Below are 15,653 nucleotides of genomic sequence, written 5' to 3'. Positions count from 1 at the left end.
CAGTTGGCACTCTCTCCAAGAAGGGTCTCTCACTCTAGTCAGAGTAGGGAGATACACACCTAGGATAATCCCTGCTCACCTCGTTGGTAGATTGGCACAAGCAGTCAGACTTATTTCAGAGGCAATGAGTAAAGCATTTGTATAAACACACACAGCAACACAGTAAAAACACTGCAAAGGTTCTAAACACTAGTTTAGAAAAATAGGCGATATTTATCTGATTAAAACAGGACCAAAATGACAAAAATCCAACATACACAAGAAAAGTTATAAATTTCAAAGTTTAAACTTCACTATAGTGCTTATAAACACAAATACTTCAATTTGATGTTATCAAAGGAGTGGTTCTCAACAATCTGATGTCAATAGCACTGGTCACAGACTCACATGAACCCCCAGGTACAGTACCTTATGTAAGTGAGGAAACAAGTCGGTGCACGGAGTCAGGGAGGTGAGGTGAAGCTGGATCCGGTGCGGAGTCGGGTCCTTTGCTCCAGAGCAGTGGTGGTGAGGCGGTGTCAGTGTGAAGCATAAGTTCCTTGCTGCAGAACAGAGGAGATGAGGCGCGTTGGTGAGAAGCGGTGGTTCCTTACGCCCCAGCGGGGTCAATATCCAGTGAGTCAAGACGCAGTGGGATGACCTCACTGGATCACGGTCTCATCACAGGGCTACAGGTCATGCAGTGGAGTCGGTGTCAAGGGCTTTGGTTACATGGCACTTGGGAATCACAAAGTCACAGGAAGTCAATGGGGCTGTAGTGGTGTGAGGCCTGCGGCTTCAGTTGCAGGCGGCGTCACGGGGCAGGCAGCATCTGTCCAGGTGTCGTCTGAAGTTGGTGCACTTGGTTTTTCTTAATTTTTCAACCAGCTTTCACTCCCAAGACCCCAGAAACTGAAGTAGGTACCACATGGCAAGTTAGAGTCCACAGGAAGTGAACCCAGAGGCTGGTAGGTGAAGTTTTTGCCATCCCTGAAACTTCCTGACAGGAGGGTAGCTCAGTCCAAGCCCTTGGAGAAACTTCACAAGCATGATCCACAGCAAAGTCCAGTGTTTACTCTCTCTAAGACAGAAGCTGCAACTGCAATCCAACTCAGCAAAGCACACACAGCAAAGGGCAGTACTCCTCTTCCAGCTCTTCAGCTCTTCGTTTGGCAGAGGTTACTCTTAATCCAGAAGTGTTCTAAAAGTTTGGGGTTTTGAGTACACAACTTATACCCCTTTCTGCCTTTGAAGTAGGCAAACTTCAAAAGAAAGTCTCTGTTGTTGACAAGATCCTGCCTTGCCCAGGCCTGGCCCTTAACACACACCAGGGGGTTGGAGACTGCATTGTGTGAGGACAGACACAGCCCTTTCAGGTGCAGGTGTCTGCTCCTCCCTTCCCTCTCTCTCCAGGAGACTCATGAGGATATGCAGGACACTCTCCCAGGTCCCTTTGTGTCACTGTCTAGGGGGAATTCACAACAGTCTAGCTGGCAGTCTGACCCTGTTTGTGGTTTCCACAAGCAGGCGGAGGCATAGAATGATTAAGCAAGAAAATGCCCACTTTCTAAAAGTGGCATTTTCAAACTGACAATCTAAAAAACAACTTTATCAAAAGACGAATTGTTAAATTGTGAGTTCAGAGACTTCAAACTCCACATCTCTATCTGCCCCTAATGGGAACCTGCACTTAAAAGATACTTAAGGGCAGTATTCACGTTAACCGATGAGAGAGATGGGCCTTGCAATACTGAAAAATGAATTTGGCAGTATTTCACTATAAGGACATGTAAAACACATCAGTGCATGTCCTACCTTTTAAAAACACTGCCCATGGGGCTACCTAGGGCATACCGTAGGGGTGATGTACATGTAGTTAAAGGGAAGGTTTGGGTCTGGCAAATGGGTACACTTGCTAGTTCGAATTGGCAGTGTAAAACTGTACACATAGACACTGCAGTGGCAAGTCTGAACCATGTTCACAGGGCTATTCATGTGGGTGGCACAATCAGTGCTGCAGGCCTTCTAGTAGCAATCGATGATTTACAGGACCTGGGCACCTCTAGTAGACTTTACTAGGGACTTATTAGTAAATCAAACATGCCAATCATGGAAAAGCCAATCACCAATACAATTTACACTGACAGCACTTGTAACTTAGCACTGATGAGCAATGGTAAAGTGCCCAGAGTACCAAAATCAGCATAAAACGAAGTCCAGCACACAGTCAACAATACAGGAAGCAGAGGTAATAGGACAGGGGAAACTATGCCAATGATGCCAGGTCTAACAATATTTTAGACCTACCATTGCAGATCCTGTATGTGCAGTTACACTGCCATGTCGACTTGCCATATAAAACCTGTTGCCAAGCCTTAAATTCCCCTTTCATTACATATAAGTCACCCCAAGGGTGTGTATTAGGTGGCCCATAGGCCAGAGTGCTATGTAATTAAAAGGCAGGACATATACTTTCAAATTTACCATGTCCTGGTAGTGAAAAACTCAAAAATTTGTTTGGAATTACATTTAGAAGTCCTCTTTAATAGTAAAGTCAGATTTATAGTTACAATTTTGAAAATGCCACGTTTAGGAATCTGGCATTTTCCTGGTATTAGACCTGTGTGCCTGCAGCCTGTCTCCCAAACACGCATGAGCTGGGTGACACCTAGACTTTGTGCATTCCCTCTAGCCAGCAACACACAAAGGGAGCTTAGGTGTGATTGTTGGGCCATCAACGTGCTGATGGGCCATCTTTGGCAGGAAGGGAAAGAGGAGCTGACACACCTCACTAGGCAGTGTCCTGCCTCAACACAAAGGGCTGCCTACCCCCCTAAAGTGAGACTGGAGTCGGGCAGGAGGAAAGGTCCTCTGTGTACTTCAAAGACCCTTCTTTGAAGTCACCACCGCTTCAAAGGCACAATTGGGTTTAAGTACTGGACCTCTGACCCTACCTACTCAGTGCAGTTCTGGACCTGTGGATACTCTGCTTGGAAGAAGGACTGCTGTGCTGCTACAGGAACTGTTACTCTGCGGAACTGCTGCTCTGGAAGAACTGCTTTTCTGCTGTGCTGACCTGGTGCCCGCTACCCTCCTGACATGAGGAAGAAGAACTGGACCTGAAACTTCATCTTGAACCCAGGACTCTAGAGTGACTCTAGTGGCTTGCTGGCTCGCCTCCTGTTCTTCTGAGGTTTCAGGGACACAACAGACTACCAACTCATAACCTATAGCCCCTGGACCCGCATTCAAACAGCTATCAATCCCCAAGGTCCTGGGCCCTTGGAAGTGTTTTGGGCTCCAGAAATCAAGCTTGTGGGCTCTTCATGATTGCGAACAGGCTGTTGCTGTGGAGCTGTGCCACTCACCCGAAGAATCACAAAGAGCTGAAGAGCTGAAGTAAGTTTGTTTCTTCGCACAGCAAGCATCACCACTCATGACTGCAAGGCTCATGTCTGCCCATCTGAAACTCACAACTGTCTGTTTGTGCCAGCAGACCACCCCCAGCAATGCTCTCCTTGCTCCCAACAAACTCCCTCCTTGCGAATGGGACTCTTGGCTCAAGTTTTGAGGAGGCAAAACTTCAGCACTTAAGCCTGACTGCTCTGTGCCAGAGAGTGAGAACGAGTTAGTTTATGGTGTGTATCTAACTTACCCAGACAAGGATTGTGGTTCCTGCTTGGACAGTGTGTGTACTTAAGCCAACCAGAAACCCAATTTATAACAGGTTCTTATAAGATTTCCTGGGGCAAAAAGGGATGTGTGCGAGATTGTGCTGCAGAATCTGAGTGGATTTATGTGGTGTGTAAGATATCTCGGTGCACATGAAAGATTCCATGGTCAGATGGGGATAGCCTGGTGCAGCAGAGGCAGTACTGATGAAATGTGAATGATCCTGGAGCTCATGAGGCAGTCTGTTTGTACACTTGCAATGGCTATGGCCTGCAAAGTACAGGGCAACAGAGGGAGCAAACTAAACATTTGCCTATAACATCAACAATCCTTATGCTGAGCTTGGGAGTACCCATTTAGTGCATGCATGATCAACTGTCATATTAGCCCACCAGTGCCATCATAATCAATCAAGGTATACGAATAAGTAATACTTAGCAAAAGCACTACAAAATAAAGTCCATCAAATGCACTACTAATTAGGAGGATATTAAAGAGCCTATCCTTCAGTGGAGGGATAAACAGGGGATGAACAAGGAAAACCATTGAAAAAAAAAGAAGCAAATTATAGTGGCGATAAAGCCAGCTAGTGGTAAGTAGTGGATACAATGCAAGCTCTTGTGATCCCCTGTAAATTCTTGTTAACTCAGAAATCGGTATTTTGCAAATAGGCCACTTAACACTAGCTGGTAGGCTTGACTGAAAAATAACAATTCCATATATTTGGCTAAATCCAGTTATTAGTGATTTCTAAACTTTATATGCTTGTCAATAAATAAACACATAGCATATCTAAATGCAATTTTGATAGTGAATAAGTGGTGATTTATATTTTTGACTGTCATTTCCAGGTCATTCATGTATCACATGCAGAAAGCCATCTCTTTAACATCTAAACGGTTGTAATCTTGGAAATGAAAGACCAATCCCCTAAAAGAAAATCCAAACATTCAAGGATAGAATGCATCTCTTTGAGTGATGCCACTTGTTGCTGTTCAGGAAGGAGTCAAACAATGGAAGAGCTGCACCATAAAAACCAACAGCTAATAATTACTAGTTAATAGTCACTCTTTCTTCATTGCTGTACAAGAGCAAGGGAAACCTGCAAGAAAGGTAGGATCCATAAAACAGCATCATTAATAATCTCATCGTTTGAATAAATAAATAAATTATTTCTGTCATTTGCAGTCTTGGGATTGGGTGCATTTGTGCACAGATTTGAATAAAGAATTTACATAGTTCCCAAGTAAGAACATGGTGATATATTACCAAGGATAGAGATATGTAGGGGCAGATTATCAACTTTCATGCAACGCAACTCAGCCAGACAATTTGATGTGCTGTGCTGCATTTCTGCTCTCTGCCTGAGCTCGCGCACAATTTGCTGCCTAGTTCCAACGCAGGCACCCTTGTGTTGTGGAGAAAAAGTGCCTGCATTGTAAGTAGGATTGTTTTTGTGCAGAAAAGGACACTTTACTGTACAAAAACAAGCCACAGAGGCATTTCCTCTTTCTAAGTGTGCTGCAGACTGGTGCACACTTAGGAAGAGGAAACAATGAGGAGAAGTAAAGATATTCCCTCTTCTTGCACCTCAGGTCGAAGGGGTACATTTCTGATGGATTCTGAGATCTACTAATTTTGGTAAATCAGAGGCGGTGCCAGAATACATGGGTGGATGCATGGATCACACACACTTCACCCATGGAACGCCTTCCTGTGACAGAGTAACACAATTTAGTGACTTGCGCTGCCTTACGTTACTCCAGATTTACCAAGCAAGTCACGGCCACACAAGGTGCCTTGCGTGGTTTGGTAAATCTGACTTTCATGTTGCGTTGCCTTTAACTTATGTGACGCAAGGGCAATGCAACTGTGATAAATATGCCCCATAGTGTTTCCGCAAGGAGTTATGTGTTTTTGTCCCAATACATGGGTAAAACATATTTCATCTATTCACTCAACTAAGCAGGAAACTGCTCTGAGAAAATGTAAAACAAAAGCGATACTTGTTAAAATGGTTTTTTTGAACGTTTAACTTAATATTGAAAATGCCTTGATTGTTTGAAGAACACAATCAGTTAGCAAAGAAAACACATTTGCAAACCTAAATCAGGATGAAATACTCCCATTTTGGCTAGATGGCAAAATGACAGAATGTATTACATTTTCACCACTATGTCGGCTAAAGAAATACTATCCAACTGCCCAGCTCCACAGTACATGTTGCCATCTAGGAGTTTATCTACCATTGTCTTAATTTGCTTAAACTTGTTAAGTACTGTATGGGATCCCAACGAAAGAGTTCAGAATTGACAGTGCATGGACCAATCATCTTTAATCTCTCCATTAAATTCCTGAAAAGTGATGTGTATACCCTTGCCTTCACTTCAGAATATATTATTTCAGTTCCAGACAAGCTTCTCTGCCCATTCTACAAAAAGAACAGGCGTTATTGACATGCATGACCATGGGCATTGTTTTCTCAGTCTATTCTGTTCAACTCCTTGCATACACAAAGTTTCGCAGTTGCAGCAGCACGAGAAATACATTTCACGTACCACTCCAATCCATTTACCAATTAGGCCACGACCATAACAAGCAACCTTTCCCACCTAACAAAAAAAGGGGTCATTTTACTGTTATAGTTAAAATAAATTTAGTGAGAGAGAAAGCATGCTTAAATTATGCTCTAGCAAACCACTAATGTGTGCATAATTGAAGGCCAAGAGACCGCTGATTTAAGTAAAAAGAGCAAGAAAGAATGCAACTTCCTGTTTATAATAAAACCCTTCAGACATAGATGCGCTGTGCACGGTACACCACAATGGTCTCCAAAGGGACAGCAAAGCGTCCAGCAAAGCTACATGCTGAATATTTGTCAACAAGTCCTGGTCCCGTTTAATTATTCTGTTATTAATTGGTTTCTGTGAAATGAAGGACTGCATGCATAAATAAGTATGCTTTCCATATGTGGCAATAAACAGCAAATGCTTTTGTACCAAGTGGTCCCAACTGAGTTCAAACTCAATTAGGAAACAAGTCTATATCCACGCATCACGCCTAGACGAGTGGGCTGCTCAAGTAATCAACTCCAATCCCCTCTCCCCAATTTAATTGCAAAATAACATTTGGTACAGCTGCTAAGCACTTTCTGGCGACCCTGTGATTACGCCTGCATGAAGTATTTCCAGATTCCTCCCCTCTACTTTGTTGGGCAGGCACAATTGTTTCCCTTTTGCCTTTAGAACATAGAAGGACGCTGAACCATTGTTTATACCACGAAGCTTAATTCATAGACATAGCTATACCCACAATTAAGACATATCAAACACATGTAATGAAGTTACCTTTAATTAGTAATTACTTTTGAACTGCATACGTTCAGACACAAGAACAATATTAAAAGTCATTAAGACAAAAGGCGTGAATTAGGAGCTATTTTGTTTGGGCGAGTCTAAAAACAGTTTAACAAATTCAAAGATTTTTTTTTTCTTTTCTGCAGATTTGTTTTGTAAATAGTACCATAACAGAAGGCTTGCTGACACAGACTGAGCCATATGGACCTCTTTCTTACTGCAAGTCTTATTTGTCTGGTTCAAAAATGAGCATAAACGATGTACATATATTAAACAATATGTATTTGTATTTATTTAAAAATGAAACAGTGGCCTAACACTGTAGAGAGATGACATATGGGAATTAAGTACTGTTTGATAGAATACATGTGAGTCCATACAGTATTCAATAACTAACCAGCAGTCATAATTACGTGATTTAGTTCACACAGAATGCGTTCTTTTTATTGACAACCACTTTGACCCATTCGACAAATCTGAATAAACTCTTTGCAAACGAGCACTGTTGTATCCAAAAGTGATCCTTTGACATGCTGTGAAGATCGACCAAGTGGGAATTATGGATTGGAGAAAGTTAGGAAATGTCACTTCCCTTTTAAAGTCACACAGGAATTCAACTCAACTTATTATGATTATCAGCAAATCACTTAATCTCTCTGTGCCTAAAAGAATGAATTTAAATTTGTGTAATTTCCTACTTGATGTACATGATTGGGTATATCATCTCCTGTTTCCCCAAGTATTGTTCAACTTTCTGTTGTTTCCTAGCTAGGATCACAACATACACATATTATTACTTATATACAATACATACATGTTGTTAGACCTGACAGCCTTAGGGTAGTCACCCCTAACTTTTTGCCTGCCTCCCTCCTCTTTTTGGACACTGTTTTTGCTGGTTTATAGACTCTGCGCACTTTACCCCTGCTAACCAGGGCTAAAGTGCATATGCTCTCTCCCCTAAAACATGGTAACCTGGAATCATACCTGATTGGACTATTAATTTACTTATAAGTCCCTAGTAAGGTGCACTTTATGTGCATAGGGCTGGTAAATTAAATGCTACTAGTGGGCCAGCAGCACTGGTTGTGCCACCCACTTAAGTAGCCCCTTTTTCTTGTCTCAGGCCTGCCATTGCAAGGCCTGTGTGTGCAGTTTCACTGCCACATCGACTTGGCATTTAAAAGTTTTTGCCAAGCCTAGAACTCCCCTTTTTCTACACATAAGTCACCCTTAAGGTGTGCCCTAGGTAACCCCTAAGGCAGGGTGCTGTGTAGGTAAAAGGCAGGACATGTACCTATGTAGTTATATGTCCTGGTAGTGTAAAACTCCTAAATTCGTTTTCACACTACTGTGAGGCCTGCTCCCTTCATAGGCTAACATTGGGGCTGCCCTCATACACTGTTGAAGTGGCAGCTGCTGATCTGAAAGGAGCAGGAAGGTCATATTTAGTATGGCCAGAATGGTAATACAAAGTCCTACTGACTGGTGAAGTTGGATTTAATATTACTATTCTAGAAATGCCCCTTTTAGAAAGTGAGCATTTCTTTGCACTTAAATCCTTCTGTGCCTTACAATCCACGTCTGGCTGGGCTTGGTTGACAGCCCCTTGTGCATTCACTCAGACACACCCCAAACACAGGGTACTCAGCCTCACTTGCATACATCTGCATTTTGAAAGGCTCTTCCTGGGCTGGGAGGGTGGAGGGCCTGCCCTCACACAAAGGACTGCCACACCCCCTACTGGGACCCTGGCAGACAGGATTGAACTGAAAGGGGACCAGGTGCACTTCTTAGCCACTCTTTGAAGTCTCCCCCACTTCAAAGGCACATTTGGGTATAAAACAGGGCCTCTGCCCTACCTCATCAGACACTTGCTGGAGAAGAAACCTGAACCAGAAACTACATCCTGCCAAGAAGAACTGCCTGGCTGCTCAAAGGACTCACCTGTCTGCTTTCTACCAAGGACTGCTGCCTTGCTGTTGCCCTGCTGCCTTGCTGAACTCTTGTCTGGCTGTGAAAGTGCTCTCCAAGGGCTTGGATAGAGCTTGCCTCCTGTTCCTTGAAGTCTCAGGACCAAAAAGACTTCTCTCTTTTACTTGGAAGCTCCGTGCGCCGAAAATTTCGACGCACAGCTTGTTTCGCGGCGAGAAAAGCGCCGCACTCCGACACTGATCGACGCGACGCTCTTGGGACGATCGAAGATCCGACGCACGGGCTCGCAAGGACAACGCCGCCCGACCTCTAGAGGAGAAATCGACGCGACGCCGGCCGTGAGATCGTAATTTCAACGCGCAGCCCCGCAGATCGAAGTCTAGAGGAGAAATCGACGCGACGCCTGGCGTGAGATCGTAATTTCGACGCGCAGCCCCGCAGACCGACGCACAGCCGGAGAACAAGCAGGAAAATCCACGCACAGACCCGGGACATCTGGTAATCCCTGCGATCCACAGAAAGAGACTGTCCGCGCGCCGGAAAACGACGCCCGACTTCCCCGCGTGGAAAATAACGACGCAAGTCCGTGTGTGCTGGGGAGAAATCGACGCACACACCCTTTTTCCACGCCCCTCTTCTCTTGTGGCCCTCTGAGGAGATTTTTCCACTCCCAACCAGGTACTTGTGCTTGAAAGAGACTTTGTTTATATTTTAAAGACTTTAAGACACTTTATATCACTTTTCCGTGATATTTCTACAATTTTCCATTGCAACTTTATTCTTTTTGACCTACAATTATCCTGATAAATATTATATATTTTTCTAAACACTGTGTGGTGTATTTTTGTGGTGCTATATGGTGGTATTGTATGATTTATTGCACAAATACTTTACACATTGCCTTCTTAGTTAAGCCTGACTGCTCGTGCCAAGCTACCAGAGGGTGGGCACAGGATAATCTTGGATTGTGTGTGACTTACCCTGACTAGAGTGAGGGCTTTTGCTTGGACAGGGGGTAACCTGACTGCCAACCAAAAACCCCATTTCTAACACATGTTAGCTCCTTACTACAGTAAGAAGTACTCAACAGATTTACATCAAATGTAGGATGAAGGTTAACCTTAGAATAAATAGAATGCATCCCTTTTATGGTTTGGTTCAAATATGGTAAGATGTGTTTAAAAAAAATGGAAGTAAAGAATTTAGCTATGTCTAGCTAGACCCTTGATTTTGCTCTGGTGGTATGGACTTCCTAAACTTACTGAGAATGACATTTGCCATTTACGACAGGTCTGGCCTTCCATTCAGCCCAAAGCTCACTAACTTACAAGATGGTGGCTCCAGCCACTCCCCACTCCAAGCTGGGTGCCGCAGAATCCACTGTGGGCTCTAAAGAGAGGGCCTGACATCAGGTCATGCCACGCATGTCACGCTCACCATGGCCAAAGAACTTGCTGTGGGTATGTTGTGTATTTTCCACTTCTTTCTGAAAAGTTTTTGTGGTACATGACAGGTTCTCCAAACTAGTTTGAGGACTGTTTTTATTCACAAACCTAGAGTGCCAATTTGAGTTGTTTTCTTTCAAATAAAGCACGTTTTTTCTGAACTTTTAAGGATGAGGTGTTTTCCTCAACCAACTTGACTTTGCAATGTTTTTCTAAGCAACCAGAGTTCTTGAACTGTTTTCATTGTATCATGGCAGACAGGGTTACATTTTAATTGGTGACAGCCAATCTGATTTATATAGTTCTCAGATCGTTTATTAACCATTTTAGAATCTCACGCAAGACTGGAAATATACTGTCCTTACCAGTCATAATTGCTTTGCAATTTAATATAGGTTCTCAAACTGCCCTTGATCAAACCAATCTCAAACCCAGCAGGGACCGGATTTAACCCAAACCACAACAAGATCCTAATTTAAGTTCTTCCTACATGCCAAGTTTAGTGTTGTTCTAATCATTATTAGTTTTCCCACCTGTAAGGTGAAATTTCCAATATGACGTGTAATGGGAGCTGTCACTTTGAAATCAACCAATTAACTTTGCACTAATCCACAGATTGAAATGATAAACCTGAACTGGATGCAGAAGTATACTGTCAAATTGTTATGTAGGTTCTAAGAATTGCACCAAGGCTGGTGTCAAGTAAAAACAATTGGTATAAAAGTGTCAAAATGACTATAGATAAAGAGACACCATCATCAATTGTGGAATATGACCAGTGAGTAAAAGGTGTGGATTAATAGCATGCAGAGTATGGGCAAAGGCCTTGCCCTACATCTAGTAACTATAGAACATATCCTAAGACTTGCTTAAAGGGGAAGAGGGTACATGGAATTGGGAGAAGGGATTGCCTTTTTGAATGCATAAAACAGTTGCTGAAAACCATATACAGCAGGTTTCTGTGACTTGACCCTGTAGGTGTGTCATTGCCTCGCAAAGGAAGGACGCTTTTAGGATTCTCTATCACAACTAACTTTGATTTGAAACATGAAACGGCTACAGCTGCACCCTCCAACAATGAATTTCAGAATTTCCCCACGTTCTGTAGCAATTTTGTAAGAGAATAGGGAAAACAGTTCTTACCACAAGACTGCCATTCATGAACAACGCACTTTTGTGTGTAACCACCTACCTTCTCCACAGTCAGTAATCAATTTCCCCAACCTCTTGAGAGCCTCAAACGTATATTGAGCCAGGTTCACAAAGAAGTCATCCATATAATCCTCTACACGTATGTGTAGATCTATGACGTTTGGGAATTCAACTCATTTCCAGCAGGGCAACTGGACAGCTATGCCACTGCAATATAGCAGGGAAAGTAAATTCCTATCCGTAGAGACTGCTATTACCACAATACAACATTTTCTCAACAGAAACGTGCTATGGGGAAACACAGCACATAAAATCGATTGCACTTTGGTGTACTCCTGTTTTTTTCTCTAAGGGGAAACACATGTTTTCTTATGGGTAAACCAATTCCTCTATGGTACCACAAAGCGTAGCGGTGTTCTGTCAACCCTGCAACAGAGAAAGGGATTAATTCCTAGCACTTGTAGTAGAAAACATGTGACAATTGCCAAGCTGAGAAAGGGTGGTAGAACAATCTATGAATATTCACGACTGATTTGTTTTTGGGCGCTCACAAACTCATAAGATTAATGCTGCGTTGCGACATCCTCTGCCCACTAGTGCAAGGGATGTGCTTTCACATAATTGAATGCAGTTGTGCCTATATTTACAGAGGAGTATGCGGATTTGTATGTGCGATGTATGCAAGCATTTACACCTATAAACATCTGCTTATAGAAGAAAAGGACTTTGTGAATTGGGCCCAATGTGTGTGTGTGTGTGTGAGAGAGAGAGAGAGAGAACAAGAAGGAGAGAGAGATAGAATGTAGGTGTGAATCTGCATGCTTTAGTGAGTTCATGTGTGTGTGCATCTGTGTTTGTGTGTAAGTACTTTTGTTGGCATACAAACACGGCACAATAACTCCAGGTTACTCTCTATAATGCTCCACTGCCCATTCTAATCAGGATAAATAAATCCTGTGAAATAAAAAAATGAAACAGCTCTGCAGTGATGCAGTTTTTCATACATGATTTTCCCTTTGAAAAGAGTTTTAGGTTTTTTGTGTCCAAGATAACACTAACATCACAACATGGGAAGTTAATCTCTCGAACTACATACCATTCATCCATATATTTATATATGTGAAGGTTGAATGCAGAAGATACAAACTCATTACAGATACACAGTAGTGAAATAGTGAGTGGAGGCCTTACCATCACTGGTGATGCATGTAACCACAGGGACTTGAGTGCCTGAGCCACACTGCCTCCCATTGTCAGGAATGCACTCTTCCAGCCTCACCAGCTCCCAGTCATAGCAGGATGGCTCTTCACAAGGGATAGCTTCAATGAGGTGAGGGCAGTTCCCAGTCCCTCCTGTGGGTTCATTTGATATGTAACGCTTTCTTAACTTGAAACCTAAGTATGACACAATATGAAGTTGTTGGTTTGAGTATAAAAGCATGAGTACAATTTATCAAATACTTTTAGCATGGAAAAAAACACAAGGGCAAAGGATAGGCAAAACATCTGCAAAACTGAAAATACATAGCTAAAAAAAATGGTTGCTGCTTGTTTACACTTACATCAAATTGTAGGCATAGAGTATAATGTTAATATTAAAATATAATGGAATTCCTGATAATACTGATCCCTTTTAATCAAATGCCTACAGGTTGAAGATATAAAAAGTGTCGAAAATGGACCAATAAACCTGGTCCTAAGCCAGTAGCAGTGAGGCAGGTCCATGGGGCAGGCCCTACTGATGTGAGGGGCCCCTGCACCACAATTATAGCTTTTTAAATATAAATTCAGGATATGGGGAGTCATTCCCTTTGCTTGCACTAGCGCCAGTAAATATATTCAGTAAAATGCATGTATTTATGTTTGCTTTTGAGAGATGAGAAGCCAAAGTAACTGGTTGTTCCATGCGGAAAATCATCCCTCCCTCCTTTTATTATTTGCTAGATTGCCAGAGCAAGTGAACAGATCAATGACATTGATACCATCATTCTTCCAGGTATGAGATAGGAACAGTAAATGAATACTGTGGCTCTTACGTGCTAGCAGTGCATTGACTTTCAAGCCTCCCTCCCCTTTTCAAGCACAAAAGTGAATCACATCTTAACTACTGAATTGTGGTGCACTGCTTTCAATATGGAAAAATCAGAAATAAATATTCAGTACATGCACTTTTACCTGCCTAGTTTGGCATTCATCCATTAATCATCGCAGGATTTCTCCTCTGTCACTACACATTATTCAATTGTTCCTAAATACGTATATTTCAAAAAAACAAATATTTCTTATGTCTTTTCGGCACCGTGTAACACCTATTACTCCTCTACCTTTTTTACCCTGCTGATCTTCACAACTTTCAAAAGTGCAGGGTCCCCAGGCTGACCAGGCGGACACTTCACACTCAATGGGGCAGGGGATGTGGCACAGCTGATTTGCACTGGGAGCTGGTCCTGCGCATAGCTTCCGATCTACAGGTTTTGATGCTGTTGAAAGCAAAGAAAACAAGTTACTCATTTGACCATGAAATTAAACACAAATACATAATGCTTTTTTCACTCTGACAATGTTTAACACCACCATAATAATTTGTTTTGCAGGTAATCCGACTCTATTTCTATTACTGGATCGTATAAGTATTTTCACTTTTTTATTTTTCTCAGCAGATGCCAAGAAGAAATACATTTGGAATAAATGTTAAAAAAGGCAACATTGCCTGCAAAGTGATAATCAATGCTCTACAAAATAAATACCTGAACAAATTGTAATGTTTAGCACGAGTAAAAGCAGTTAAGTTGGTTTTAAGTGGTATTAAAAGGAATATTTTTATGAAAAGAAATCAAATCAAGAAAACATAATCACAGGTCAAGGACGGTTCTATTTAAGGACAGGAAAAACCGAAAGAGAGAAAATTACGATGAGGAAAACGAGGTACTACATCGTGATGAAAAAAGCATACTGCACAGAAATTATTGATCAAACACTTAAGTGGGACACGCTAGCATAATTGTTGCACGAGAAAAGATAAGCACGTGAAGGCACAAATAGAGGCGAACTGAAGAGTTGACATTGTTGGGGTGGTGAACATACATGGTGAAGCAGAAAAAAATAGTAAAGAGAAAAGCTGGAAGGAAAGTAAAGTGCAATGTTTTATTTTTTTGTCAAAGCCATAAATCGTGGTTATTTGAGTTGTGTAGGAACAATTTAGAACACATATTTTCAAAGAAAGTGCATGTAAGAGCGACAAAGCCAACAAAGTAGGGGATGTTTGTGAATACGGATTTCCAGTTTACTAATGTGCAAATAAGGTGGAAATTCAATTTCTAACACAATACATGCCTTCAAGATGCATCACAGTTGTGAAAATTGCAATACACATACCCAAATGGGCAACTTGCAAAATTTGTGAAGTTGGAGGGGCTATGGTTAGGCAAGCACAGAGCAAGGGTCATCCGACCATAAAGAAATACACAGGGCTCTTCTCTCATCACTTTCCCATTCCCAGCGAAAGTCATGACAGTGGTGTGGTTATGGATTTGCGACTCTGGCCCATATAATTAATTTCCCTAATAATCAGAACAATCAGATCGGTTCCATTTTGGTGTATATTCTTGACATCTCAGTTAATACAGCATGTTATAGATCATAAAGAAAAACATGACAATTGCAAAAACAAAGTTTTGAAGAAGAGCAGAGACAACGCAAAACAACTAGAAGAGCAGGTGTAAAAGCGCAGATCATCTGAGCAGAAAAATTCAATTTGTAGACTTTTATTACCTGTGGATTACACCTACAATAGTTTAAAAAGGAGGATATATTCCACTAAAATGAAAATCCTTGTTTGCAAGATAGTTATATCTGAGTGGACAGGCACATACTCTATTGGAAATGTTTCCTATCCTCTGAAACTACCACTAGGGTACCACATTTTTGTCACATCGTGTTCTCGGTTGACTCCGTGTCCACATAAGAGTATTCTTCAAAGTTCTCAGCATTGCACACAATATTCACTATGGTTTTAGAGCTCGATTCTTTCAAAAAAGACTCTGAAAGTACCACCCGAGTTAAGACTGTACTGAATGATCCATATTAAAATCCTGTATGTCAGCAGCTTCAGACT

The 15,653-nt window shown here is 41.9% G+C and overlaps 1 protein-coding gene across 1 annotated transcript in view; it reads right to left on the bottom strand.

Moving 5' to 3' along the window:
* Positions 1 to 15,653, bottom strand: part of THSD7A (thrombospondin type 1 domain containing 7A) — a 934,571-nt gene that overhangs the window by 440,314 nt on the left and 478,604 nt on the right. The window contains exons 5-6 of the mRNA XM_069211831.1: positions 13,864 to 14,019; positions 12,731 to 12,934 (exon numbers count right to left, since the gene is read on the bottom strand). Of these exons, the coding sequence (XP_069067932.1) occupies positions 12,731 to 12,934; positions 13,864 to 14,019 (360 nt within the window). The remainder of the gene's footprint in view (positions 1 to 12,730; positions 12,935 to 13,863; positions 14,020 to 15,653) is intronic.

The sequence above is a fragment of the Pleurodeles waltl genome, chromosome 10 (genome assembly GCF_031143425.1).
Source record: "Pleurodeles waltl isolate 20211129_DDA chromosome 10, aPleWal1.hap1.20221129, whole genome shotgun sequence".
NCBI classification, from domain to species: Eukaryota; Metazoa; Chordata; class Amphibia; order Caudata; family Salamandridae; genus Pleurodeles; species Pleurodeles waltl.
The sequence above is the reverse complement of the archived record's forward strand: the minus strand, read 5'-3'. Positions and strand labels throughout refer to the sequence as shown.